Below are 27,922 nucleotides of genomic sequence, written 5' to 3'. Positions count from 1 at the left end.
CGCCGCCGGAAACTACAACTCCCGGCGTGCCTCGAGCAGCGCCGGCCGGACTACGAAGCCCAGGCTGCCCCGCGGCGGCGGCGGCGGGCGGCGGGCGCCATCTTGCCGGCGGCGCGGATTGAATGAGCCCGCCGAGCCGCGGCCGCCGACCCGAGCCGCGCGGGCCCCGAGCCGCCGCCATGGCCACGCCGCTGCCCGGCCGCGCGGGCGGGCCCGCCACGCCGCTGTCGCCCACGCGCCTGTCGCGGCTGCAGGAGAAGGAGGAGCTGCGTGAGCTCAACGACCGCCTGGCGCACTACATCGACCGCGTCCGCGCGCTCGAGCTCGAGAACGACCGGCTGCTGCTCAAGATCTCCGAGAAGGAGGAGGTGACCACGCGCGAGGTGGGCGCGGGCCCCGGCCGGCGGTCCCGGGGGTCCCCGGGGCGCGAGGCGGAGACGGGCTCCGGCCCCGCCCCCCGAGGGGGCCGGGGGGCCCCTGAGGGAGGGGCGCGCGCTGGAGCGGGCCCCGGGGCGTTCGGGGACCCCTTGTGTGCGAGGGGTGCACGCTGGGGCGGGTTTTCGGCTTCTGAGGGGCCCCCAGGAGATTTCGGGGGACCCCTGGGCTAGAGGTGCTCGCTGGGGCGGGGCCTGGTCTCTGAGGGGGTTCCCTGGGGATCCCCAGGTGTTTTGGGGATCCCCCGTGCGACGGGTGGAGGCTGGGACGGCCCTGCCCACCGAAGGGGTTCCCGGGGCTTTCGGGGTCCCTCTGAGCGAGGGGTGCACACTTCGGAGGGCCCCCGGCCTCTGAGGAGCTCCCATGGGGTTTTGGGGATCCTCTTTACGAGAGGTGGAGGCTGGGGCGAGCCCTGCCCATCGAGGGGCTCCCAAGGAGTTTTGGGGGTTCCCTGAGCGAGGAGTGCAATCTGGGGCACACCTATCCTCAGGAGTCTCCAGGGTATCTCGGGGCCCCCTTTACGACACCTAGAGGTGGGGCAGGCCCCGCAGACTGGGGTCGGAGGAGATCGTGGGATCCCTTGATCCTGGGGGTGTGAGCCGAGCGAGGCCCCGCCCCTAAGCGAGTTGCGGAAAGTCTCCGGGGATGCTTTTGGGTGTTCAGCTGTCCTGGGAGAAAAGTGTGGGATAGGCTCTCTGGTCTCCAAGGAGACTGGGAGGCTCAGGCCCTCTGAGGGGGCCCTGAGCAGGGCTGGAGGGTCTTACGGGGTGGGGGAGGTTCCCTGGGGCGAGTCACGTGATCGCAGTTCCCGTGGAACCTTTCAGGGCTCCAGTGATGAATCCGGGGGAGTTCGGGGGCTGGGGTGGGGGTTGGGCAGTCGGTTCGGCTCCTACCGGCCTGGCCTGGGTGGGGTCCGAGGGGAGGGGTCTGATGCGTGGGACCCGAGGAAAATTTGGGAGGGCCTCCAGACCGCGTCGGCTGATGGGCGGGAGCCTGGTCGGCCCCGCCCCCGAAGGGATGTGAGCGAAGGGGGTGACATGAGGTCTTGGGGATCCAGCGGGAAGTTTGGGTTCCAAGTGGGCCCGGGGCTTCACTGTAGCCGCAGGGAGCAGAGCTGGATAAGTGAGGGTTGGGGGTCCAGGGGGTCAGCGGGGGTCTAGCCAGAGCTGGGGACAGTGGCTGCCAAATTAATCCCCTACAGGTTCTTTTCTCTCTCCCGCTGGCCCCCTGCAACCCAGTGACCTCAGTTTTGTTCTCTGTACAGTGGGGCTGGAATTCGAGCCCAGAGTGTGGCCACCTGCCTCAGTGCGCACATCCTCAGGATGCAGGGCCCGCTTCCTACCTGCTGGCTGGTCCAGGCACCGTGTTTGAGCTGGTTTCTAGTCGTCCCACCACGTTTGGGGGTGCTGGCCCCCCTGGAGTCCTACCTAGACTCCAGAGTCCTACCTAGAGCACACACAGTGGGTGCCCAGGGCCCTTGATGCAGCCCCTGTGTGTCTGGGCAGTGGCTTTGTTTATTTCTCAGCTGCTTAGGCTCGCTGGAATGCAAGACTAACATGTGGGGGCCAGGGGAGCCTGCCCCGCTGTGTGCCGAGGGCTGGTGCACAGGCTCTGGTGTCCCCCAGGGTGACAGGTGTGTCCGCAGCGGAGCTGGGGCGTTCCCACCAGCTCGCCTTCTCCTGGAGCTGGCGGCCACTTGGGGGGTGAGGCAGTAAAGGCCCCTGTGGCTGTCCGTGGAGCCAGCTGATAATGGGGGGAGGGGTGTGGAGCAGTGGGCCTGGGGGGGTCACGTGGGCTCCGTGGAGGGAGTGACCTGAAGTGGCCTCGGTGGGGCCTGGGCTTGACAGGTTGGCTGGAAGTGAGCGGTGAGTGGGCGGGACGCAAGGTGGCTTCATCAGGAGGGACGTGGAGGCGTCAGGCCTGGGGACTTTACCTGTACTGCGGCTTGTTGCCTGGATGGAATCTGCCCCAGGGGACACTGGGCCACGTCGAGGGACATTTGTGGTTGTCACAACTGGGGCTGCTCCTGGCATCGATGAGTGGGGGCCAGGGATGCTGCTCCACACCCCACAGCGCCCAGGACGGCCCCACACAGAGTGACCCGGCCCTGATTGCCGTAGTGTCAAGGTAGAGAAGCCACTTAAGGAAGCCTTTGAAGATGCCATCGGAAGCGTTATAAGCACCCCGCATACTTGGGATAAAGCTGGACAGCTCGGGGGCCTCAGGTGAAACTCAGGTTCCCTCCCCCTGGGCTGGGCCGTCCTGCCCCCTTGTCCCGTCCACACTCACTCGCTCCGTCACTCTTGTCGGACACAATCCCGGGCCGCAGCGGTGTGTAGATTCCAGGTCTTTCCCTTGGGGCGCTGGCTGGTACCTCCTGGCCGGTGGGCAGTCTTAGGGTGCAGGTGTCACCGGAGGGTTTCTGGAGGGTGGAGGTTGCTGCTGGTCGGGGGCACTGCCTGACGTCTGTTGGAGAAGGATCCTGGGTGCCGGGCGGGAGGGGCTTTTCCAGGGAGCTGGCCCAGCCGGCTGGGTGTTGGGTTCCTCCAGGCTTCAGTTTCTCTTACCGCCCAGGCATCCTGTTGCTCTGAGAGTGGGGGGGGTGTTCCCAGGTGGACTGGGGGGTTGGGGGATGGGGTGTCCCCACTGGGCTGGGTGGGGGGCACTGGGCTGCGCCGGGCAGCTTGGGAGTGGAAGGAGCATGGGGGGCCTGAGGCGGGGCCCATGAGGGCCCTTGTCGAGCTGTGGTTCTCAGCGGGGCTGGTTTTGTCCCCTGGGAGACAGGCAGCAGGCAAAGGCTGCCTCAGGTTATCTGTGCCCCCCGCCCCAGGCCACCACATGCTAAGGCATTTGTGGGGATTCTGCACGCTGGGCGCTTGGGTGACACTGTCAGAGACAAAACAAAGGCCCCACTGTGCCTCCCCGTGTGGCTCGGGCACAGGTGCGGGGACATGTGGGCCTGCCGGGAGACGCCTGTCAGTGCTCTCAGGGTCTTTGTGAGCTCGGCCATCTGTTCGTCCGTCCTCTGGACGCGCAGGTTCTGAATCGGCTAGTGCCACAGGTCGGGCTCAGCCAATGCCCTCTGGAGAGAGCCAGAATCCGTGCTTTCCGCGCTGGGCGGGGCGGTCCCAGTCCTGCCTGCTCAGCTGGACCCTCACAGGGGACAGCCACGGACACATCTGGTGGCACAGGCCAGGCCACGGCCCAACGAGACAATTTCCACACGCTGAACTGTGGATTGCAGAGCATGCCTGTGTCACGACATTTCTTGTTATTTTTTCTCCTCGGCCATTTAAAACTATAAGAACCGTCCTGGTCCTGCAGGCTGGACAGGCAGGCGGTGGGCTGGAGTCGGGGCCCGGGGGCCTGAGTTTGCAGACCTGGCTGTGGGTGATTGTCTCATTGAGACAAACGGACATGTGCACATGCGTACACACACACACACACACACACAACGCAGACATAGAAACCCGGCACATGGCGAGAGGAACATGAGTGCGTTAAAAAGGCGCCCAGGGTGGCCATGGAGCGGGGCGGGCGAGTGAGGCTGTCCCCTCGGGCACAGACTGACTGGGCGCCGGTCTCCGGCCCGAGATGAACAGCGGGATAGAGTTTTCGTTACTCCCCCTCATCTTCCAGGCCCCTTTTGGCTATGCAGAAGAATGCGGGATGGCGCGGGGTCCTGTGTGTCCCGTCCCTGTCAGCCTCTGACCTCCGTGTCCCTCCCGACTGACTCCCCAGCATGGAGATGTCATGTGAACTCCGCCCACACTTCCCTCAGGTCCCTCAGTTTCCTTGATGTCCCCACATGACACTGAGGCGCCCGTCTCCTCGGGCCCCTCTGCGTGGGGACAGTTCCTCCCATGCTCCACGAAGGTGGCGCCCTGGCCGGTGTGAGGGGCCCGGGCAGTTCTGCAGGACGCCCCCCAAGGGCTTTCTCTGGCGTTTCCCACGCTCAGCCTGGGGCAATGGGGTGAATAACCTTTTAGTGGAATATTTTAAAAAGTTGAAGGTAATGCACAAAGCCCGCAGTGAGCGGAACGTCAGGAGCTGGAGTAGATCTCGACCGCTGGCTCTTCCGGGGGCCCCGAGGCCCCGCGCTCCTCTGACGCCCCCGCTGCTGGTCGCGTTGCTCCCTGGAGGTCTTGTCTCTGAGCCCTCCCTCAGGGTGCCGGACCCTCCCATGGGCTTCAGAGAGTTCTGGAATGGGAGGTGGTGGGAGAGAGGACAAAGACACGAGTGACCCCAGGTGCCCGGCTCTCTTTGGAGAGTGGGGCTGGCCGCTTTCTGTGAACCGAGGTTCATTCCAGAAGTCGGTTCCTAGAGGGTGGAAATGCAGGGAGGGCCCTTGCTGTGTGTGGGGGGAGGTGGCCAGGGCGCAGGAGGAAGCAGCCGGCTCTGCTTCTCCTTGTCCGACTGCCTGCCTTCTCTCTCAGCTCCAGAAAGAGGTCTAATGCCTTTATTGAGGCGTAATTCCCATCTTACACACTTCACCCAGTCAGACGGTACAGTCCAGTAGTTTTTAGTCTATTTAGAGCTGTCTGACCATCACCACTAATTCCAGAATGTTCCATTACCCCAAAAGCAGCCCCGTCCCCATCAGCATCACCCCCACCCCCTCCCCAGCCCCTGGCCCCCACGAGCCCGCTCTCTGTCTGTGGATCTGCCTGTTCTGGACATTTCACATCACTGGGGTCACACGCGGTGTGTCCTTCTGTGTCTGCTTCTCTCCCTGAGTGTCGTGGGTTCAGGTCCGTCCCCGTGCAGCCGTGTCAGGGCCTCGCTCCTCGTCACGGCTGCATCGTGCTCCAGCGGGTGGGGGGACACGTGTGTGGATCCGCTCAGAGGTCAGCAGACAGTCGGGGGGTGCTCTGCTTTCTGCTGTGGCGAGTGCTCCTGCTGGGGACAGGCCTGGACGGGTCCCGCGTGGATGGACGTTGTTGCGTCTCGTGGGTGGACTCCTAGGAGCGGAACTGCTGGGTCACAGGGAAACTGTTGAACCATCTGAGGAACCGCCAGGCCGTCTTCCGCGGCGGCCACCCCTTCCTCCCCCGCCGGGCGTGGAGGTGCTGTGTCTCCACCTCTGCCCCAGCGCTCCTTCCCTCCCGCCTGTCCTTTTGACTCGGCCGTCCTCGCGTGGTGACGCGGTGTCTGTCCTGGTTTGAGCCCGTATTTGTGAACACGTGTGTGGCCCCGTGCACCTTGACGTGCAGGGGCAAGAAGGCCGATGGGAAGTGTCAGTGGTGTGCCCTGCTGCTGGGTGTGACCTGGGCAGGGACAAGGGACATGGGCAGGCTGGGGTCCCTCCAGGTTGGCGGGGCTGAGCTGGGTGGAGAAGCCTCGGGGTTGGTAGGAGCTCATGTGTCCTGCAGCCGGCCGGCTGGGGGCGCCCGGTCGTGGGGGGGGGTCCTTGCCTTCAGGGGCCTCGCTGTCCCCAGGTGAGCGGCATCAAGACACTGTACGAGTCGGAGCTGGCCGACGCACGCAGGGTGCTGGACGAGACGGCCCGTGAGCGCGCCCAGCTGCAGATCGAGATCGGCAAACTGCACACTGAGCTGGAAGAAACCAGCAAAAGGTAGGGGCTCGTGGCTGATGGCATTCCGGGTGCTGGGGTGTACGGGGCTGGGTGGGCGCCGGGGGCAGGGCTTGTCACCGCGCGTGGCCGGGGCCGCTCTGAGAAGCACCCAGGGACCCATGGGGGCTCGGGTCCAAGCGGGGGTCCCCATTCAGGCGGCCATTCCAGGAGCGGCCGTGTGTCGTGTTGGAGGCCCCTGGGATGGGGCCGGCCTCTCGAGCCTGGACCTCTCCCTGCCTCGCCCGCCGCTGTGTTCCCCCACAAACGTCATTTGGCTCCAGGAGGATTTTGAACCCGAGCAGCTGTCCTGGGACTGAATCTCCTGGTAGCTCTCGGTGCTGGGCCCGCTCGCCCTTCCCAGAGAGGAGGGCCCGCCCCAGGCCGCAGAGCCCTGGCTCCCCACAGATGCCCCTCCCTCCTCTGCCCTGGACCTGGCACGCTGGCTGCCCCACGTGTGGCGAGGTGGCTGTCCTCTGTGCCTTCTCTCCGTGCCCGCCCCAGTAGACTTCGGGCCAGCTCCCCAGGGGGGCAGGGGCGGGCGACCCTTGGGCTGGGGGCTTTTCTCTGCTTGTTCACATAGCACATTCTCCCGCCTGCTTCTGAGTCAGGCTCGCGGGACGCTTGGAGGGCGAGGTGGTGCCGGTGGTGTCATGGCGCGAGTAGTAAAGTGATTGACATGCCTCCAGTGTTTAAAGTAACGAAGGAGACCGTGAGGAACACAGGTTCACGCAGGGCCCCTGTCATCCTCACGGCAACCCTGGCAGGGCCGAGTGCCAGCATCTCCGTTTACACGGAGACTGAGGCACGGGGTCAGGGCCTTGTCCGGGGTCCCTCAGCTCAGCGGTGACCAGAGCCACCTTCGCACTTGCAGGAGTCTTTCCAGCTTTTGGTTTTTTTTGAGCCGTTTTAGGTTTACAGGAAAACGAGTGGAAAGTACAGTGTTTCCCAAATGCCCCTTCGTTTCCCTGTTCTGAACATCTTGCATCAGCGAGTGTGCCACACTGTGACAGTTGCTGGGCCGGTGCCGATACATTGTCATCAACTACAGTCCACAGTCGACCCTGGGGGTCCCCTTGGTGTTGTGCGTCTGCGGGTTGGGACAACTGGAGGATGACACGTGTCCACCGTCATCGTGCCACGCACAATGCCCTGAAAGTCCCTGTGCCCCACCAGTTCCTCCTCCCCAGCCCTACAGACCGTGCATCCCTGGCCGTCTCCGTGGTTTGCCTTTTCCAGGGGGTCCTGGAGTGGGACTCATGGTGTGTCGCCCTCAGGCTGGCCTCCCAGTTGTGAGGTGCGTTTCCAGTTCCCCCTGGGATAGCTCCGCTGGAGCAGAGCAGAGCCGACAGCCCGGCAGAGACCCGCGCACACAGCCGCCTGGTCCTTGACAGGGCACGGGGCGCGGTGCCTCCCTCAGTGGTCCGCTGGACTGTCCCGTTGTCGCTGAGGCCACTGGTGCTGGCGGGAGTGACTGCCCGTGTCGGGGCCGTGCTTTCGTTGATTTAAGGCCCGTACTCTGGAAGGGGCCGGCTGTCCTCCCAGGTCCGGGCGCCTGTCCCAGTCCCGCCTCGGCAGGTGCGCCCTGCCTCTGCTGGCCGAGGGGCCCTTCCAGACCCAGGGTGGCAGGTGTCGCCCCAGACACACTGCCCTCCTGACACCTCTTGGCCAGCGCTTTCCTCTCCTGACAAGCTTATCACCAAATCCCCATGCAGACGGAAAGGTGGGGCCCCGCAGGGGCTGACCCCTGGGCCAGGGCCTCCTGCCTAATCCTCCGGGAATTCCTGTCTCGGGGTGAGGCATCTGCTTACGGGCGCTGCAGCAAGCGAGAGCCACTGCTCCCTGGCTTTCCGGGCTGTTCTAGGTGGTTCCACAGAACCTCGGATCAGCTTGGATGGTGGTCTAGAAATGTCTGTATCTCCTGATGCCTCTGCTCCCGTCACCTTCGCCTTGTTGCAGATCCTGAACCTGCCAGGCACACCTCACCCCCAGGCCTTTGCACTTCCCTTTCCTCTGCCTGAACGCTCTTCTGGGACTAGCGGGCCTGGCTTGCTCCATGCTCCCCTCCCACGGCTCTCTGTTTCATGGGCTCCCGCGGGACCTCCGCAACGTAACAGTGCAGTTCCCACCCAGCACCCGCACGTTCCTCCTCCTGTCCCTGCGTCATCTGTCCTTAGGCTCCCGTCTGACAGGCAGCATGTGTCTCTGTCTTCTCCACCCGTGAGGGCAGAGGCGTCCTCCAGGTGTGTCTGCCGGGAGGGCGGCCTTCTCCACGAAGCTGGCGCTCAGTCACGCTTGATCACACAATGACTGCAGTTTCTCCAAAGTCCGGCAAAGGCCCCTTGAGGGCTGCGGGGTTTGCAGCCCCCCGTGAGCAGAGGAACCAGGACTGTGCAGCTGAAGCTCAGGGACCCCAAGACCCTTGTGGAGGCTGTCCGTCCAAACCTGCCTAGAGCTCCAAGGTGGACACGGTCAGCCTTGCAGCTTAGTCACTGGTCTTGATGCCACCCCACCTAACGCAAGCTGATGTCGGGTCCCCGTGCTTCTCACCTGGGGTGAATCTGCCCCCTGGGGGACACCGAGTGATGTCTGGGGACATTTCTGGTTGTCAGCATTGGAGATGCTCCTGGCCTCGAGTGGGTGGGGCCAGGGATACTGCTCAACACCCCACAGCACCCAGGACGGCCCCCCAGAGACAGTGACCCTGCCCCAGTGCCCACAGTGCTGGGGGGGGACCCCTGGGTGTCCCCACTGTTGCTGAGGATGGCCCAGTGAGCTCCTTGGAGGGGGAGGTGGGTAGGCGTTCAGCCCCAGGAAGGCTTAGAGTCACGTTTAGAAATGTTCGGGAGCCCAGGGTCCATGCTCTCAGTAGCCGTGTGCTAAAGAATTTGGCTGCCATCCTAAGTATTTAATACCGGAGGTAATCGTCTTTTAGGATGCTGGGGGAGCCCGCTCAACATGGCTCATGTTTACAAATAAGATCGACTTTGCAACAGGGTTATAATTTGTAACTTTAACAAATTATACGTTAATTTTTTAAAAAAAGAACATAATTCTCCCCAAAGTGCTCTCTCCTGTGTCTGAGTCTCAGACAAGGACAGGGAAACCCATGCCCAGAGGGTCTCTGAGCGTCTGCTTGTATTTGGTGGCAGGCGGCGTCCCAAGGGCGCAGGGCGGGTTTGAAGACAGGGCGCCTTGGGCCGACAGGCTGGGCCCCGGCACCCAGTGACCGCGGTCGGAGGCCAAGGGGAGCTTGTCCCAGCCGCCTGAGGGCTCCCTGCCGTTGCACGCTGCTTGTCCCCCTGCCTAACTTCTCCTGTTGACTTTCAGCTCCAAGAAGCGAGAGGGTGAGCTCACGGTGGCCCAGGGCCGCGTCAAGGACCTGGAGTCCTTGTTCCATCGGAGCGAGGCAGAGCTGGCCGCCGCCCTCAGCGACAAGCGCAGTCTCGAGAGCGACGTGGCGGAGCTTCGGGCCCAGCTGGCCAAGGTGGGCCCCGGGCAGCCCCCAGTCTGCAGGGGGTCTCTGCGCCGCCGGGCCTGTGCCCGTGCTGGGCGCTGGGGTGGCTGAGGGATGTCCCGCGAGGGGCGAGCGGCCTGGGGTCCGACACCAGTGGCCTGCAGGCCCCTGACCCAGCTGACACTCCACGTCGGAGTTTGTGTGTGTAAGGGGGTCCCCCAGCTTGTTGTCCGGCATGTCCCAGGCAGAGGACGGTCACGCGGTGGCCAAAAAGCAGCTGGAGAAGGAGACGCTGATGCGTGTGGACCTGGAGAACCGCTGCCAGAGCCTGCAGGAGGAGCTGGACTTCCGCAAGAGCGTCTTCGAGGAGGTGAGTTGTGCGGCCCGCCCTCGCCTGGCGCGGGGCGTCAGTGTCCTGGGGCCGCCGTGACAAAGTGCAGCAAACTGGGGCTTCAGCCACCGGCGATCTCCCCCGTCCCGGTTTTGGAGGGCCGAGGCTGGGGTCAGGGTGCCGTGGGGCCATGCTCCCTCCCGAGGCTCCAGGGCAGGGTCCGTCCTACCTCTCCAGCTTCTGGAGGCTCCCGGCGTCCCTGGGTGTGTGGCCGCGTCCCCCAGTCTCTCCTCCAGTGTCCCACGGCCTCATCTCCGTCTTCTCTGCGTGTCTCTTATGAAAGGACACTTGTCGTTGGGTTTATGGCCCACCCAGATAAGCCAGGATGACCTCATCCTGAGACCTTCAATTATATTTACAAAATCCTTTTCTCCGCATAAGGTCCCATTCACAGGTTCTGGGGTTAGGACATGGACACCCTTTTGGGGCCACCATTCGGCCCACTGCAGGTCCTCCCTGTCTCAGAGAGGGCCGGGGCCCAGCCGTTCCCCTCAGCCTCCTCATCCCTGGGCCTCGTTTCCTTGGCATGGCTGCGCCTGGCTGGGTGTGACTGAGGGTCCCTGGCGGGAGAGCCGGGGCTCTGTGCCCTCGGAGGGTGGGGCTGGTGTGGGAGCCCGACATGCCTGGGCCCATCCTGCCGGGAGCCTGGCCCCTCGGGGCCCTCCTGCCTCATCCTCGCAAACCCCATTGTGCTGTCATGGCCGGAGCGGAACCCTGGGGGCCTGCGGTCCCTGCTGGGAGGGGCTGCTAGTGGGAAGCATATCCATGCAGCTGAGGAGCGGCTTCCAGCGCCAGCCAGACCCCGAGAGAGCCGGAGCCGCGGGCCGTGTTGACGGGGGGCGCATGGGGGGTCCCGAACCTGTGGGGGCCCCTGAAGCTACGCCTGTGAGGGAACCTGGGAGCGGACGCTTGACAGACCCCCTGAGGGAAGCCCTGAAGAGAACCGGGAGGGGGCCCAGGAGGGGGGCCAGGAGGGCACCCTGGCAGGCCTCCAGCAGGGGGGCCCTGGGGTGGGCCGCCAGGAGCTCTTGCAGCGGAGCCGTGCGAGCAGCCCCGGGGGCCACTGTGCAGGTGGGTGTGCTGGTCGGGGTCCCGCGAGTCACCCAGCTCTTTGTAAACAGCGCTGGCTTCCTTTAGAAACATCCCTATTGTTCCTGGAAACCGATGACAGCGATAAGGGGCCACTTTGTGGGCTGGAGCAGGTTTCGTAGAACAGAACCCGACTTCCTTGCCCCTGGAGCCCTAGCTGGGGCAGCTTCGCCCGTGACACGTGTGGCCAGGGTGTCACCGTCATGTCCCACTGCTGTCCTGAGCGCTGGTGTCTGTCTCCGACCCTGGGCACCTGGGAAGGACTCCACCAGGAATTCTTTTTTTAAACAACAACTTTAGTGAAATATTTCCAGACCATAATAACACTTTCAAAGTGTACAATTTAGAGTGGTTTTTAGTACATTCATGGAGTTGTGCAACCATCACCTCTAATTCCAGAACATTCCATCATCCTAAAAAAACCCCCACACCCATTAGCATTCTTGATTTTTTTCTTTTCTCAGTTTGTTAGTTGAGATAAAATTGAGCACTTCAGAACATACAGTTATTTTAAGGGAAGTTATTACGTTGACAGTGTTGTGTAAGCATCACCTCTGTATAATTCCAGAATACTCAGTCACCCCAGAGGAAGCCCCGTCCCCATCAGCATCACCCCCAGCCCCTCCCCAGCCCCTGGCCCCCATGAGCCTGCTCTCTGTTTGTGGATCTGCCTGTTCTGGATGTTTCCCATCTATGGGATCACACGCCGTGTGTCCTTCTGTGTCTGCTTCTCTGCCTGAGCGTTGTGTGTTCAGGTCCGTCCCCATGCAGCCGTGTCAGGGCCTCGCTCCTCTTTGCGGCCTCGTCGTGCTCCCGTGCGTGGACGCACCTGTTGTTTATCCGCTCAGCAGCAGGGGGCGGTCAGGCTGCCTCCACTCTGGTGACTGGGCCTCACGCCTGTGGGCTGTGTCACAGGCGGTGCTTGAGGACAGGTCGCTGGCGCGAGTGCCCGGACGTTCATTGCGCAGTTCCAGCCCTTGTGCTGCCTTGTGCTCGGGTCGGGCCGGCGGGGGCGGAGCTGGGGTGTCCCTCTGGGCCGTGCCCTGCCACCGCGCAGCACAGCGGCCGTGTCTCCGTCCCTAGGAGGTGCGGGAGACACGGCGGCGGCATGAGCGTCGCCTGGTGGAGGTGGACAGCAGCCGGCAGCAGGAGTACGACTTCAAGATGGCTCAGGCGCTGGAGGAGCTGCGTGCCCAGCACGACGAGCAAGTGCGGCTCTACAAGCTGGAGCTGGAGCAGACCTACCAGGCCAAGGTGCGCCGGGCGTCTGGGGCGGCCCCGCGGCCCTCCCGCCCCGCGCCGGCCCTCACCCGCCGTCCTGTCCCCGCAGCTGGACAACGCCAAGCTGATCTCTGACCAGAACGACAAGGCCGCCAGCGCCGCCCGGGAGGAGCTCAAGGAGGCCCTCATGCGGGTCGAGTCCCTCAGCTACCAGCTGTCCGGCCTCCAGAAGCAGGTGACGGGTGACAGCCCTGCCAGCTCCGCCCTCGAGCCGCGGCCCTTCCCCCGCCTCTGGGCGGTGGGTGCAGCCTGAGGGCCAGGCCGTCCCTTCCCTCTTGGGCCCTGAGTGGGGCTGTCAGGCCCACCGGCCACTGCACCCTGGCTCCCCCAGGCCTGGCCTTCGGCCCACGACGCGCAGAGGCTGGCCTGACCTGGCCTCGCGAACCCCTCCGCAGGCGAGTGCAGCTGAGGACCGGATCCGCGAGCTGGAGGAGACCATGGCCGGGGAGCGGGACAAGTTCCGGAAGCTGCTGGACGCCAAGGAGCGGGAGATGACGGAGATGCGGGAGGTGATGCAGCAGCAGCTGGCCGAGTACCAGGAGCTGCTGGACGTCAAGCTGGCGCTGGACATGGAGATCAACGCCTACCGCAAGCTCCTGGAGGGCGAGGAGGAGAGGTGGGCGGGAGAGGGGGCGGGGGGCAGGGGGCGAGGAGGGGCGGCCGGGCGAATCTGGCCTGCTTCTGGGGCTGCCGGGTCCCACCGCCAGTCACCCCCCCCCCGTCCCCAGACTGAAGCTGTCCCCCAGCCCGTCGTCGCGGATCACCATCTCGCGGGCCGCCTCGAGCAGCAGCGGCAGCAGCGTGTCCACGGCCGTGCGCTCGGGCCGCAGCAAGCGGAAGCGGCTGGAGGCCGAGGAGTCGCTGGGCTCGGCCTCGAGTGCCATCGGCTCGGGCAGCAGCAGTGTCAGCAGCTTCCATCTGGCCCAGCAGGCCTCGGCCTCGGGCAGCGTGAGCATTGAGGAGATCGACCTGGAGGGCAAGTTCGTGAGGCTGAAGAACAGCTCGGACAAGGTGAGGGGCCCCTGAGCGCGGGGAGGGCCTGGCCGCAGGGTCTTGCCTGAGCCGTGTCTCAGGCACCTGTCCCCTCCACCAGGACCAGTCTCTGGGTAACTGGAGGATCAAGAGGCAGATTCTGGAGGGAGAGGAGATTGCCTACAAGTTCACGCCCAAGTACGTGCTGCGGGCCGGCCAGACCGTCACGGTAGGTGGCTGCAGAGGGGCCGTAGGCAGGCTGGGGGTTGGGGGGAGTGGCCACCAGTGGGAGGGAGGTGGCAGTGGCAACCACACTGGTGACGGGCTGTGAGTGGGGGCTGCGATGGGGGGTGGGGGCAGTGGTTGAGCACCAAGCGGAACAGCCTCTGCTGTCGTGGGTCACCTGTGTGCCAGCATCGTCCCCTTGGGCTCTCCCCGGAGCCCTTCGGAGGGCCTAAGTGATGTCCCAGGGTGCCACGGTGGAGGTCTGGGTCCAGGCTGTCGGGGCCGGAAGGTATTGGCAAGAGAGCCAACAGCATGAGCCTGGACCTGCAGCCAGCAGGCTTCAGATCCGAGCCCAGCCGTTGGCTGAGGCGAGAGCCCTTGGCCCCTGTGAACCTCAGGCTCCTCTTCCATACCCTGGTGACCCTTGTCCCTGGGCGGGACCCGGTAGAACCAAAAGGATTAAACGTAAATGTCCAGGGCATCTGGCGGGGCTCTGATAGGGGATGGCTGGTGGGACCAGAGCCACTGCTCACGGGAGGCCCTCCTGTGTCCCCAGGTGTGGGCAGCTGGTGCAGGGGTGGCCCACAGCCCCCCTTCAACGCTGGTGTGGAAGAGCCAGAACAGCTGGGGCACAGGCGAGAGCTTGCGGGCAATCCTGGTCAACGCCGACGGGGAGGTGGGTGCCTGGGGCTTGCGGGGGGCACCCTCTGTCCTGGGTCGCTCCTGGGGTCGCCCTTGTCCAGCTCGCGCAGCACTGCCTGCCAGTGCAGGTGCCCCGGGTGGAGCCTTGGCGGGTGAGCCAGCACACGCGGCCCTGGGCCCGGGCCCTGTCGCGGATGGCGCTCTGCAGCGTGGCGATGCCGTGTCCGAGCATCAACCACCAGCATCGTGCGCTGGGCCCTGGCGGCTGGAGGTCGAGTGTCGTGGCTCTTGTCCCTCGCAGGAAGTGGCCATGAGAACGGTGAAGCAGTCCTCAGGGATGCGGGAGGCGGAGAATGGGGAGGAGGGAGCCGAGGAGGGAGCCGACTTTGGCGAAGAGGATCTTTTCCACCAACAGGTAGAGGCCCCGGGGCGGCCCCCGCGACGGGCACTGGAACGGGGTCACACGTGCACGCGCACACACCCACACACACACGCTGCCGGAGCTCTAGGCAGAGCGGTCACCGCCGATTCCTGGCCACCCGGGCCTCCCTCCCCTGGCTGGCTCCTCCGGCGGCCGTGGGGGCAGCTCTCCCTGTCTTCCTGGGTCTTGCTGGTGTGTGGGCCTCGGGGTACTGCCCGGGGACCCCCGGGAGGAGGATGTTGACGCCAGTCAATTCTCTGAGTGCACTGCGCAGCCCCCAGGGTTCCCAGCGATGCTCTGACACCACGATGCCCCGGTCTGAGATGCTGGTGACTGAAGTCACGGCTTTCTGGGAAAGCTGGCGAGCCCAGGAGCCACGCTGTAGGAGACAGAAGTCGTGAGACTTCCGGTGTCTGAAACCCAAAACCCTGTCGTGTTGTGTAGCTCGGCACAGAGATAGGGGAGACGTGTGAGGTTCTGGAACAGGGACGGTTGAGGCCCAAGCCGCTGGCCCTGTTGTCCCGTTGGGAGCTGAGCTTCCTGAGATGGCCCAGGCGCTGGGCCGCCGCCCGGCTCACTAACTGCTGCTGTCCTTCGTTCCAGGGGGACCCGAGGACCACCTCCCGCGGCTGCCGCGTGATGTGAAGGGAGCGCCTCATCGCGCGTCCTTTTTCACCCAGAGCCACTGAACACTATTTTTCTATCATTGGCTTCTTTAGTCCTTAATACCTTTCTAGAGAATTTTTAAGCAAACGGACAGATCACAGGGTGGGTCTCTCTCCCTCCTTCCTGTCGGTGGGCCCCTCCGACCTCGTCCATCACACTGTCCAGGAGACTTCGGTGCCCCATTTCACCATTTGGTTGAATTCGAGGCCCAGGAACCACAGGGTCAGGGGAGTGGGCTTGGTGGCCGGGGGGAACAGCGCGACCCTGAGTAGGTATTCAGTAGTAGTGGTTTCTTTTATTAAGCTTTTTTACCAACCAAATTCAGATCCAGGTTCCGACCTGGGGGGGCAGGGGCACCCCTGTCAATCGTGTCTCAGCTGACCGGAATTGGCACCGAGGTGCCTGTCGCAGCAGTGGGCAGTCGCAGGTCTGTACTCTGGCCCGGTCCCCCGGGGCTGGTCACAGTTCCCGCCCTGGCAGCGGCAGGCCCCGTGTCTGCCCTCTTGGTCTGGGGCGCTCTGGGGCGGGCCGCCTCCTTCCCTTTCTGGCTGCCTGACCCTGGCGTTTCTGGAGCTTTCTGTAGGCAAGTTCCTCACCCTGCAGGACCAGTGGGGCAGGAGAGAAGGAACCTTGGGGGCCAGGGGCAGTTCCATTCTATGACTTGTCACCAGGTAAATGGTGAGGGGACAAGTTTGACAACCTCAGAAGCAAGCGCCCGCGTTTCCGAACAGTGTCCGTGTGTAGCGAGTGCTCCCGGCAGGAGGAAGGTGGCCACTTCCCGACTCCGCCGTGCGCGGGGCCAAGCCCCGACCTCCGTTCCCATGTAGGTTCTTCCACAGACGGCAGCAGCCCAGCTTCTGTCCGGGACAGAGGGACTCCTGGGGGACGGCCCCCATCACAGCCGCTTCTGCCGCGGCCCCGGCGCCCCCTCCTGCATTAGCTTCCCGCCTACATCCTCCCACGTAGATACACAGAAGTTATTTTTTTAACGGATATTTATTTTTTTACATTGGTCAGTACTCAGATTGCCAGGATCCTGCTCGGGGGGCTGGTGCCAGGGTCCCCAGGACAGTCCTCCCAGGGGTGGCATCCCGGGGCCTGTCCCGGTGAGCTCTGAGCCCCCAGAGGGCAAACTCCTTCAGAAAGCGCAGCTCAAGTCTTAAAGACGCAACCCTGAGCCATGGAGGCGTGCCGGCACCCATGGGTCACCCTCGGCCCACCCAGAGCCTCACACCTGCCCTACCCCACATGCGTCCCAAGCATCTGGCTTTCCTTAGGAATTGCTTTATGGCGAGGAGGGTCAGGCTGGAGCCCCAGGCCAGGGAAGTGCCAGTGGCCCACAGAACACAAGCTCTGCTGCTGCCCTTGTGTCTAGAATCTGCCAGGAGGGAGCCCCTTATTTTCAGTCCTCATCTTTCTAGGGCCTCCTTAAGTTGCCAGGCTCCGGGCTGTTTCCCCCGTGGAGGGGAATGTGTCTCCAGGCCCCGGAGAGCTGCCTGTCCTGGCTGGCCACCACCTTGCCCTACCCCCTGGGTGACCTTGCCTTGGAGTGCGTCCAGGGCCCGAGGCTGTGGGCTGCCATCTCCTCCTGCCCTGGCCTAGCCAGAGCTGGGTGGACAGTCGGGGTGCTGGTGAGGTGTGGGGAGGGTGGGGCTTGGTGGCCCCCGGACATGCAGGAAGTCTGCAGTGGCCCCGACTGCACTCCTGGATGTATTTTGGGACTCTGGGGATCAAAGCTGTGTCCTGGCATTTGGGTCTGTCTTGCCGTCTGGGCTCGTGGACAGGAAGGAAGGGGAACCCCACCCTCCCCGCAGGCCCAGATGGCCCCCCTGGTGCCTGCAGAGCCCCCAGGCACGTAGATAGGGCTTGATCTCGTGTTACCCCCACCCCACGCTGGTCTGGCTGAGGTCTTGGGTGAAACTGGGAGGTGGCCCAGGCAGCCATTGGGGTGCCCTTGGCTGTTGGGGGGCAGGGACCGCTGGCCTTGGTGGCTGGTGGGTGACTGGAGGTGGGTGATGGTTGTTGGTAATCAAGTGTTCGCAAACACGAAACAGGAAGCTGGGAAGTGATTTGCACCCGTTAACCATGCTTAGCTTTAAGCCACGTAAAATGATGTGGAAATGGTCCCCTTGTCTGCACCCCTATCATGTGATTGAGTGGCACCCTTCCTGGAGAAAAAGCGGGCTCGGCCCAGCCCTGGTGAGGGGGCAGCCTGCCTGCGGGTATGCATGGAGGGGCTACACTAACCCAGGTCTACACCCAGGGCTCTTCCCACCAGCCTGGGCCCTCACCTCGGACCCACTCGCTCAGCTACTTTGCTAACAGCAAGGGCCCTGGGTCGGGTTGTCTGGACCGTAAACCCAGCAGTTCTATTTATATTAGCACATGCCGGTCGGGACTGACATTCCCCAAGGACGTCAAAGCCACTCAAAAGGTCTTAAGTCGGTCTTGCTGGTGCATTCGGCCGAGAACCAGTCTGGTCTGGACCCCACGCCGAGATTGGTTGCTTTTTAAGATGCATGCCAAACAGGTGGTCTTTTTCTCCGATGATTTGTAATATACATTTTATGACTGGAAACTTTTTATACAGCACTCCAATAAACATTTTGGTTTTAAGGCCTGCCTCCGAGTGTACGCCGACGCGGGGCTGCCCCAGCCCCCAGTGAAGCGGGTGGCTAAGACCCACCCAAGGGAAAAGGGAGAGTCTCCCTGGCCAGGGTACACAGAAACCCCCCGCTCCTCCTTAGCCCCACCCGTGTTTCCTGCCTCGGCTTTCTACCCGAGGCTCCGACGCCAGGCTGTGCTTTTGATCACGTGGTTCCCCTCCCCCAACGTTCCCCCGGCCCCAGCGCGCAGTGTAGACCCGCCCGTCGCCCTCTGCGCATGCGCAGGGGGCTGGCCCGGAGGCGGAGCCTGACCGTGGAGTGACAGGCCTCGCCGCCCCCGCCCCCGCAAGGCCTCTTCGCCCCTGGAGTCTGAACACGAGACGTCGACTCCCGTCGGTGACGGCCTGCTCCCATCTGCGCATGCGCAGGGAGCCCCGCACAGCCTTGCGGGAACTGTGGTCCGGACCCGCGCCCAGCACGCCCGGACTCCATTTCCCGTGGTGCCCTGGGCGGCCGACTTCCGGCGCCGGTACGGGTCGGCGCACGCGGCCGCGGTCTGGTTGACTTTGCCGAGCCATGGAGGGCGGCTTCGGCTCCGACTTCGGGGGCTCGGGCAGCGGCAAGCTGGACCCGGGGCTCATCATGGAGCAGGTGAAGGTGCAGATCGCCGTGGCCAACGCGCAGGAGCTGCTGCAGGTCCGGGGCCGGGCCGGGGGCGGGGGTCGGGAGCCTCCGGGGGGCGGGTCGCGGCTGACGGCTCGCGTGTCCCCACAGAGGATGACGGACAAGTGCTTCCGGAAGTGCATCGGGAAGCCGGGGGGCTCCCTGGACAATTCCGAGCAGGTGAGACCCGCGGGGTGAGCTGGGGCCGTGGCTCCGGACCCCGGACTGGTTGGGGAGGTGTCTGCGCGTGCGCGGACTCGAGGGGCCGTGCTGGGTGGGCCGTGCGCGTGCGCAGTCCGCTGCCCGGGCCGAGCTGAGCCGCGCGCGCTCCCGCCTGCAGAAGTGCATCGCCATGTGCATGGACCGCTACATGGACGCCTGGAACACCGTGTCCCGCGCCTACAACTCGCGGCTGCAGCGGGAACGAGCCAACATGTGACCGGGCCGCCGGCAGCACCCCTCCCCGGCCATGTCCACAGATGTCCTTGGCGGAACGGGCCGGCGTGCGTGGACTTTACGAGGACGCGACCGGTGCTGGGACACTGGGGACTCCGCCTCCTCCGCCGCCCACCCGCACCTGCCAGCGCCTGCAGCTCGCGTCCCGGGGGCGCTGGGCACTTCCCAGAGCGCTGGCACCCCTCCTGCTGTGCCCAGGTCTACCTCGAGTCCTGGACCCAGAATCCGGGTTGGGACCTGGGGGGACGTGGTCAGACCCCAACTGAGCTGTGACCCCCCCCCTCGGGGGTGACAAATAAATTGCCGAGGGGGCGCGGAGAGCACCCTGTGCGTCTTCCCTGCAGGGATCTCGTGGGAGAAGGTGCCGCGTGCACCTGGGCACCCCGCCCCCATCTTTTCTCCTGGGTGGTACCTGGTTCGCAGGTGACCGGAAATGTGTTCGCACCCAAGGGGGCCTTGAAGGTGAGGCTGACCTCGCCCAGTCCCAAAGGCCACCCTTCCTCCCATTTCTGGGTCCTGGATGAGGGGCAGCCAAGTGGTTCTTGCGGTGACATGCAGTTGAAGAGCGAGCAGGCTGGAGACAGGGGCTGCGTTTATTGGGACAAAACACACAGTACAAGTGCCTCCTGTTCCCCGCGGCTCCCCCACCCCCGCCGCCGCCTGGACGCCCCATGCTTGGGCTTGGTGGCCAGCTGGTCCCTGCTGCCTTTCCGGCTTCTCCCAGGCCTGCACAGCCACGTGGCGGTCACTCCTGGATGTTCTGCCCGATCCAGCCTCTCACGGCAGCCACCCGGGTATAGACGCCCGGGAAGTGGGGCCGCCCGCAGCCGTAACCCCAGCTGGTGACCCCAGTTAGCACCCACCGGCCGGAGGGCTCCCTGCAGGCAAGGGGGCCCCCAGCGTCACCCTGAGGAGAGAAGAGGTCCTCAGAGCAGGGCGGTCCCTCCCCGACCGCAGCCCTCGGGCGTCGTCACACCCGTGGGTCACCAGGCTCTCTGTGAGCCTCACTTGCTATCTGGGAGAAGGCTTGAGTGCTAGGATGACCCATTCATCTGGCTGGCAGGCGTCTACGGACCCCCCACCACTGTGGTCCCGGAGCCGAAAGCGCCTCGCACGGCTGCCCCTCCCGTCCCTGCTCTGCGGGGCCCGGGGAGGACGCGCGGGAGTGGAAATGGGTTCATGATGGACACCAAATAAACGGAGCGAAAACTCCACGGCCGAAAAGGTGCCCGGCTCGATCCGCGTGAGAAGCTCGCACTGGAGGGTGGGGCCTGGCTGGGGGGCCCTGGAGCGAGGAGAGCTCGCCCTCCTCCCGGGTGGGACCTGGACCCCCCCCCCCCTCAGCCCCTCTTTCAGCGGCAAAGTGCGCTCACCGAGCAGCTGTCCACGCCGCCCTGCGGGAAGCCCGCGCACAGCATGCGGCTGCTGATCTGCACCGGGTAGAAGCGGCGACACGTCTGCTCGCTCAGGAGGCGCACGGCCGCCTTCTGCAGCTGCCGCGCCATCGAGCCTGCGGGGGAGACGGGCCGCTGGAGCCGCGCGCCCGCCCTGCACCGTGGGGCCCCCACCCCTGCACGCGGGGCCCGGGCTGGGGGGCCTTGCCGACGCCCCCGCACGCCTACCTCCCTCGCGCACCGAGCCCCAGCCGGTGATGACGCAGCGCGCGCCGTCGGGGGGCCGGGGCGCGGGCTCGGGCAGGCAGATGGGGCGCACCAGGCGGCTGCGGCGCACGGGCCCCGCCAGCTCGAGCAGCGCCACGTCGTAGTCGAGCGTGTAGAGGTTGTAGAAAGGGTGCCTGTGGATGCGCGCCACGCGCTCCAGCTGCCCGTCCGCGCCGCTCAGGAACGGAGTGCCCAGGAAGGCCGCCCACTGCTTGGGGTCCCCGTAGCTGCGGGGCGTGCGGGGACAGGCGTCGGCCCGGATCCCCGGCCCCCGCCCGCCTGCACCTCCCCTGGACCCTGCCCGCAGGGGCTGTGTCCGCGGCCTCGCTTGTGTCCCCAGCGGCCGGCTGGGGACCGTGGGCAGGGCGCCTGACCTCTGGCCTCGGGTTGCTCATCCACAAATGGGGCTAAGAGTCGTCCCTTTCTCCTAGGGGAGGGGTGAGGGCGAGGGGACCCCGTGCCCCTGCCCACTGTTTCTGACCCTGGCGCGCAAGGCGCACAGTGTGCACCCTGAGCTGGGTGTCTCCGTGAAGGACGGCGCCCCTCGCCTGGCTCACCGACTGAGCACCCTGCCAGGAAGGGGACTCCCCACTGGGTGGCCTTTGGGGGCTGGCGCTAATCCGAGGGGGACGGGGTGTGGAAGTGTCCTGCAGTTCCCCAGAGACCCGGATGTCGCCCGCACGCCTGGCCTGGGACGAGGAGAGGCTGCAGACCCCCCCGGGTTTGGTGAGGGCGGCAGCGCTGGACTGGCCCCCAGCGCGGTGGTCGGGCCCGGGGGTGGGGGGGTGGGGGTGGGGAGGGCTGCCTGGAGGAGGAGAGGCCTGGGGCAGTGGGGGCCGGAGGCGGGCGGACTCACACGTCGAAGCAGTGCGCCGCCGACAGCAGCCACCTCTCGGCCACCAGCACGGCCCCGCAGCGGTGCTCCCGGCGCCGCAGCCACAGGCTCACCTGCCACGGCCACTCCCCGCGGCCCGCCGCGCTGCCGCCCACGATCCTGGTCAGCGCCGCCGCCGGCGCCAGGCCGCAGTCTGCGGGGATCGGAGCGGCAGGTCGGCTGGGTGCACGACGGCGCCTCCTCCGCGCAGCCCGCCGGGCGCCCCCGTCGCGCAGTTCTTGAGTGGGCTCGCTGGGGAGGGGCAGCCGGGAGAGGGCGGGGTCCGCCTCTCGAAAACTCGGCACGGAGGAACACTGGACCTGGCGCTTGGTCCTACAAACGAGCCTCTGCACTTTCCTCAAGTAACATTTGAAGTGCATTTAAGTTTGTTTCCGATATCCTCAGATTGGGGTCAGGCTAGCGTCCCCTCCCACCACCACCGCCGCCTCCAGGCATCTCTTGGTGCCACCGGGGCCGAGTCTCCTGCTGCCCCAGGGCCTTTGCACACCCTGGGCCCCTGCCCGGATGCCCTCCTGCTGCTCTGTACCCGGGTCCTGTGTGACCCAGTCTCCTTCCCCGATACTTCCTCCAGGCTGTGACACCCACCCCCAGCACAAGGTGCACCTTCAGAACACAGTTGTAGGAAAGACAAACCGGTGGTTTCAAGAGGTGCGGCAGAGACCACCCTTACCACCCCTGGGGACACTTCCCACAGGCCTTTTCCTCCTTTTCCTCCTGGGGAGCCGTCCCCCTTGCCCAGCCTGCTCTCCTGCCACCCAGCTGCCTTCCCTGCCCCCCAGGTTTGGGACGGGCCCTAGAAGGGAACAGAAGGGCTATGTCCTCGCCTGGAACAAGGGGAGGGGGGCCAATTGACCACCTGCCCGGCTCCCTACCCTCGACCCTCCTGACACCACAGGGACCTGGCCGAGGACCAGGAGGCCTGGAGCATCCGGGACCTGCAGCCAGCCCCTCGGCCACACGGAACAAGGCCGCCGTTTCCTGGGGCTTCCTACCCGGCCAGCCCCCAGGGGCAGGACGCGCAGCCTGTGGCTCTTGGAAAAGCAGTGGTCCTCAGGCTGGGAGGCCAGGCCCCATCAGCCAGCCACAAAGGACCGAAACGCCCGCTGCTCCCAGCGTCCCTACTGGACGCCCCCCCACCCCCGGCGCAGACGGGCAGAGACCGCTGCAGGGGCACAGCCGGGCGGGCGTGGCGCCCCAGGGCTTGCAGGACCCGAGTCCCAGCGCCTCAGCCTGGATTTCCAGTCCAGCTGCAGAGCTTCCCACAGGGGGTTCCAGGCTCGTTGCTGCACCTCTGTCTTAGCTCCAGGGTCCCCCTGGCCGCCCAGAACCGGGGCACGTGGTCTGCGTTGCTCTGAGCCAGTGAAGACTGTTTCATTCAACGTCCCCTGCACCGCACTCTGCCCCCAGATCCCCTAACACCTGTCCCCTCCTTTGGTTCCTGCAGTGGGCAGGCCGCCCCCCTGCAAAGAACCCGCGAACCTGACCTTGTGGGTGTGGGTCCGCGTCTGGGGGAGTCAGGCCCATTGGGCCAGGACCGCGTCCAAATGTGCAGGGAAAGGAACAAACCCCTTCAGGACACGTGGAGGTTGTGATGGGGCTGTGGGCTTGTGAGCGGTCCACCCGGCTTCTCCGTAGTGGGGTTAAACCCAGCCGTGGACTGAAGGACGGTGGGGACCTGGGGGGGTCGGGCGATGAAGGAGGCGGGGCACAGAGAGGTCTCCCGGCTCAGAGCCTCTAGGGGTGTCCCCGGGAGGATGCCGACAGACAGGGACGTGGAACAGCGGGGATTCTGGGAAACTCCGCAGTGAGAAGGAAAGTGCGGGCCACCCACCCAGACCAGCAGCCCCGTGTGCCGAGCACCTGCCCCTTGGGGTTCCCCCCAGAGCTTGCTTGTCCCTGCCTCCCCAGCTGCAGGTGGCCAGACCGGACGTGGCCCCCAGAATCTGGGGGCCAGAGAAGTGGGGGCGTGGCTTGTGGCCCAGAGCGAGGTGGGGGTGGGGGTGGTGCCTCCTGCTGCTCCCCCATCATCACCCTCCCCAGAGCCCCACCTTCCTCTCCAGTGGGTTCTGCTCGGGGGGCGGGGGTGGTATTTGGTCCCTGGAGGCCAAGCCCAGGGCGGTGGGGGATGGGGAGTGGGTGGGCTCACTAAGATGGGGCCACATGGCACCCCCGTGTCCCCCCGGAGCCAGAGCATCTTCTCTCTAGTTGTCCCGGACGCCTCGGGGGGCTGCTGACTGACTGCCCGGCTGAGCCACAGGAAAGGGCCTAGATTCCATGGCCGTTATTTTCGACCTACAAATCCGGCTGTTCTGTAGAGCTCTGACTAGTATTTAATAAAAATGAACTCAGAGTTTTAGACACGAGCGGAAGCATCCCAGGGGCACCCTCGCCGTCCATGTCGCCATCGGCCGTGACGGCCGCGCTGTCCTGCACCGGACCGGGGCGCCTGGACACCCCTGCAGGCCTGGCGGGGAGCCTGGGGGGTCTGCTGCCCGAGCCCCAGCTCTGTCCTGCTCTGACTTCCCGTCCCTTCTAGCTACCTGTCGTCACAGCGTGTGTGTGTGTCTCTCGAGTTCCCTTCTGCCCCCGAGCTTGGCACGATGGCACCTGGCACAGAGGAGGGACTTACGAACTCTGGCTGAGTGGACGGGTGACCCCAGCACGGACACCCGCCCGCCAGGGCCTTCCCCCTGCACCCAGGGGACCCTCAAGAGTGTCCTCTGTAAAATGGGAGCAGACAGGGCTAGCAGGATAAGGCACGTGCCACCAGACAGCGTACGTCTGTGGCCCGTGCCCGTGTCCCCGGCTGTCAGGGCCTGGGACGGGCTGACTTGCGTCGCCCCCACATTCAGAAGTTGAAGCCAGGACCCCCAGGACCCCGCAATGTGGCTGTGTTTGGAGAAGGGTCTTGAAAGAGGTGACTGAGGTAAATGAGGCCATGAGGGTGGACCCCAATCCCACGACTGGGGTCCTTTCAGGGGAGGTGAGGACACGGACACGCACCGGGGGACGACCACGTGAGGGCACAGGGGGACAGCGGCCTCCACACACCACGGAGAGAGGCCTCGGGGGACCAGCCCTGCCAACGCCAGCCTCCAGCGTGGGGACAATTAATTGTCCGAGCCGCCCAGACCGTGGGACATGGTGATGGCCACCTCGCAGACTGACACAGGACCCCTGCCACCCCCAGTGTCACTCCACCCCTCCCAGTACCTGGTGGCTGGGGCCCCAGGGTGGTCTCCGGGGCGTGTGGAAGCGGCGTCTGTCCCCTGGTGGTGGTCCCCATGGCGGTGGTGGTCCTGTTGGCAGGTTGGCTGGTCGCCCCGCTGGTGGCCGGGGGGGTGGGTCTGCTGGCCGTGACCCCCGGGGCTGTGAGGCCAGCCGTCGTCCTGGGGGCCTGACTGGTGGTGGCGGGCGTCCTCATGGTGGCTGGGGGTGGCGCGGGGAGGGGCTGCGAGGACATGGTGTCCAGGATCCAGCCCTTCAGCCTGGTGACGCGCGAGTACACGCCGGGCTTTTTGGCCTGAGCACAGCCGATGCCCCAGCTCACGATGCCCGCCAGGTAAAACACACCGGGGGTCTCCTCGCAGGCCAGGGGGCCCCCCGAGTCGCCCTAGAAAACCAGGAAAGAGGGCTGGCTGGGACCACCCCGGTGCCCTCCCGCGTTCCCACCGTGGGCACCGGGACTCAGGACACCTGGCTGCAGACCCAGGCCTGGCCGTGTGACCTTGCGTGACCTTGAGCAGGTCACTTCTCCTCCCTGAGCCTCACTTGTTCTTGCTCCCGTTTCAGAGATTAGGAAAAAAAAAAAAAAAAATACAGAAAACCCCAAAGAGGAAAATAACCCTCGAGGATTTTCCCACCACCTGGAATGAACCACGGCTCGCCGGCCACCCGTCTTTTTTTTCCACCAGTAACACATTTCTTTAAAAATTTAGAACGTCATGCTAAAGCTCAGGCCGAATAGCAGGCCATGTTTCCCAAAGACCGGCTGAGACGACCTCTCCCACCCGATGTGCTCCTTGAACGCTGGGACCCTCCCGCTGGGTGGGTGGTGGGGTCCGTCCCTGCCTTGAACCCTTAGGATGGCTGAGCCCACAGAGTCCGGGGGCAGCAATGCCAGGCGACTCAGTAAAAAAAGAAAAAAAGGGCCACGTGCTTCCGCCTTGCTTTCTCGGGAGCCCCGAGGGCCCAGCAGAGACCGCAAGGGGAGGCCACGTGGAGGGCACAGCCGATCCCGCCAGCGGCCACGAGCAGACGTGCAAGGAGAGATGCCTCCCCATCGGGCCGGGGCCTGGGACGCTGCGTGGCATAGACAAGCCCCATCTGAATTCACATCTCTGATCACCACGAGTGGTTGTTTTCCACCGCCAAGCTCCAGGGTGGGGTTCCACCGTGGGGAAACTGAGGCAGCCCCGCCCCAAGGCACGGTTTTCAAACTCCGCCACCTGACACCGCTTTCCCTTCCATCTTGGCGGACACGTCGAGCGCTGGAGACATCCAGGCCCGCGCCAGCAGCCACACCGGCGGCCGGAGGGACGCGGGCATGTCGCCTAGATGTCGGCCGGCTCCCCGTTGGGCGCGCTCACCTGGCAGGAGTCCACCTGGCCCTCCAGGAAGCCGGCGCACAGCATCCGGTCGGTGAGCGAGAAGTTGTACAGCGCGCTGCACGCCTTCTGGTCTATGATGCCCACCGACGCGCGCTGCAGGATGTCAGGCTTGGACGCTGCCGGGAAGAGGAGACCCCCGCCCGCCCCGAGGCCACTTACAGAGCCGCCCCGTCCAATAGCCAGTTTGGCTCCGACAGAGCCCGGGGGGCGGGCGGGGGCGTGCAGATCAAACTTTATCAACAGCAGCTGCCCCGGGCCCAGGGTGGGGGGGGGGGCCTGAGTTTGCGACCCCCTGGAGGAGTGGCGGGCGGGTGGCTCGCGGGCGGGGGCTCACCGTTCCCCTCCTGCGTGTTCCCCCAGCCGGAGATCATGCACTTGCGGCCCACGGGGAACTTCTGGACGGCCAGCGGCAGGCAGACGGGCTGCACGTACTTGTTGAAGACTAGGGGCCCCGCCAGCTCCAGCACGGCCACGTCGAAGTCCAGGAGGCCGGGGTCGTACTGGGGGTGCAGCACCGCCCTCTTGAGCCCCATCTTCACCGGGCTCCCGCCGACACCCGCGAGGGACGCGGTGCCCAGGTGGGCCTGCACCAGCTCCACCTTGGTGCTGCGACGAGAGGCCGCTCACAGCCCCCTGCCGTGCCCCCCCTCCACCCCACTCCGGGGACGCCACCCCGGGGACCCCGGGGAGAAAGGGCCGCATGGCTGCTCCCCCAAAGACCCCGACGGATTCTCCTGGCCCGACCCACAGAGCCCCCACTTCTCCTTCCTGCCCCCCGCCTCTTTGCAAGGGGGCGTCCACACACCCGGCTGTGACCCTGGGGGCGGGGGGGTCAGCTGGTGACAATGGGGGGCCGGTGGGCTTACTGGTTGAAGCAGTGCGCGGCCGACAGCAGCCAGCGGTCCCCCACCACGGCCGCTCCGCAGAAGTGCCGGGACCCCTCCTCCAGGCTGGCCTGCCAGGGCACCTCCCCGGGGGCGGCTCCCAGCCCGCCCACGATGCGGCTGGGCTTCTCCAGGGCCGGCCGGACCCCGCACTCTGAGGGGACGACAGGGGGCGTGCGGGCAGCCCGGGCACCCTCGTCCCCACGACCCCAGCGAGAGACCGGGGCTTAAAGGGTCCTGAGGTCTCACTGCTGGGGGTGGGGGACACAGGTCCTAAAGGAGCAGACGCACCGCCCGCGCCCGGCCGGCCAGACCCAGACCCAGACCCGTCGCCACCAGGAGCAGCGTGGGGCGGCCCCCCGAGCCGAGGAAGAGCCGGGTTATCCCGGGATGTGCAGACGCGGTGGGCGTAAGCGACGTGAAATGAAGCGGCTTCGATCGGCTCGGAGGTTTGTGGGACCATAAAGGGGGATCACTATCAGATCCGGGCTGCCACAGAGCCCGGCCCTCGGAAACCACAAAGGGAAGGCAGACGGAGACCCTTGGGGCAGGAATTCAGGCGGCTCCAGGGCCAACAAGGTGAATTTTCTTTTTTCTGTTTTTTTTTTTTTTTTTTTTGAGGAAGATCAGCCCTGAGCTAACATCTGCCACCAATCCTCCTTTTTCTCTTTTTTTTCTGAGGAAGACTGGCCCTGAGCTAACATCCATGCCCATCTTCCTCTACTTTATACGTGGGACGCCTACCACAGCATGGTTTGCCAAGCGGTGCCATGTCCGCACCAGGGATCCGAACTGGCAGGCCCTGGGCCCCCAAAGGGGACATGTGCACTTAACCGCTGTGCCACCGGGCCAGCCCCCAGATGAATATTCTTAAGGCAACAGAGCGAGGCCCTCGGAAACATCTAAGACGGTCGATTTTCTGTTATGTGTTTGTCATCACAATTAAAAATAAAAGTAAAAAAACAGATAAGCTGATTTGACCCCTCACCTGGGGAA

The 27,922-nt window shown here is 65.1% G+C and overlaps 3 protein-coding genes across 4 annotated transcripts in view; 2 read left to right on the top strand and 1 right to left on the bottom strand.

Moving 5' to 3' along the window:
- Nucleotides 1-61: 61 nt before the first annotated feature.
- LMNB2 (lamin B2) lies at nucleotides 62-17,767 on the top strand. Of its 2 annotated transcripts, XM_023644373.2 has the most exons (12): nucleotides 62-383; nucleotides 5,874-6,010; nucleotides 9,338-9,494; nucleotides 9,709-9,834; nucleotides 12,028-12,198; nucleotides 12,275-12,400; nucleotides 12,621-12,841; nucleotides 12,954-13,236; nucleotides 13,319-13,426; nucleotides 13,979-14,098; nucleotides 14,366-14,479; nucleotides 15,089-17,767. In XM_023644373.2, the coding sequence occupies exons 1-12, from the start codon at nucleotides 123-125 to the stop codon at nucleotides 15,128-15,130; spliced, it is 1,866 nt and encodes a 621-aa protein (XP_023500141.2). In that variant the 5' UTR covers nucleotides 62-122; the 3' UTR covers nucleotides 15,131-17,767. The 2 variants fall into 2 exon arrangements, with proteins under 2 accessions (XP_023500141.2, XP_023500140.1); XM_023644372.2 differs by lacking the exons at nucleotides 62-383; nucleotides 5,874-6,010; nucleotides 9,338-9,494; nucleotides 9,709-9,834 and adding an exon at nucleotides 10,557-10,926.
- Nucleotides 17,768-18,040: 273 nt separating this feature from the next.
- TIMM13 (translocase of inner mitochondrial membrane 13) lies at nucleotides 18,041-19,199 on the top strand. Its single transcript, XM_001494016.6, has 3 exons — nucleotides 18,041-18,453; nucleotides 18,532-18,600; nucleotides 18,761-19,199. The coding sequence occupies exons 1-3, from the start codon at nucleotides 18,334-18,336 to the stop codon at nucleotides 18,857-18,859; spliced, it is 288 nt and encodes a 95-aa protein (XP_001494066.3). The 5' UTR covers nucleotides 18,041-18,333; the 3' UTR covers nucleotides 18,860-19,199.
- A 276-nt stretch (nucleotides 19,200-19,475) lies between these two features.
- The window catches only part of TMPRSS9 (transmembrane serine protease 9), a 44,469-nt gene continuing 36,022 nt past the window's right edge, over nucleotides 19,476-27,922 (bottom strand). Inside the window, exons 12-19 of the mRNA XM_070272436.1 lie at nucleotides 26,909-27,080; nucleotides 26,377-26,648; nucleotides 26,022-26,158; nucleotides 24,646-25,045; nucleotides 21,394-21,565; nucleotides 20,499-20,764; nucleotides 20,250-20,386; nucleotides 19,476-19,783 (exon numbers count right to left, since the gene is read on the bottom strand). Of these exons, the coding sequence (XP_070128537.1) occupies nucleotides 19,622-19,783; nucleotides 20,250-20,386; nucleotides 20,499-20,764; nucleotides 21,394-21,565; nucleotides 24,646-25,045; nucleotides 26,022-26,158; nucleotides 26,377-26,648; nucleotides 26,909-27,080 (1,718 nt within the window). The 3' untranslated portion in view covers nucleotides 19,476-19,621. The remainder of the gene's footprint in view (nucleotides 19,784-20,249; nucleotides 20,387-20,498; nucleotides 20,765-21,393; nucleotides 21,566-24,645; nucleotides 25,046-26,021; nucleotides 26,159-26,376; nucleotides 26,649-26,908; nucleotides 27,081-27,922) is intronic.

The sequence above is a fragment of the Equus caballus genome, chromosome 7 (assembly GCF_041296265.1).
Source record: "Equus caballus isolate H_3958 breed thoroughbred chromosome 7, TB-T2T, whole genome shotgun sequence".
In the NCBI taxonomy this organism is placed as follows: Eukaryota; Metazoa; Chordata; class Mammalia; order Perissodactyla; family Equidae; genus Equus; species Equus caballus.
Note: the sequence above shows the minus strand (reverse complement) of the source record. Positions and strands in the feature narration are given on the sequence as shown.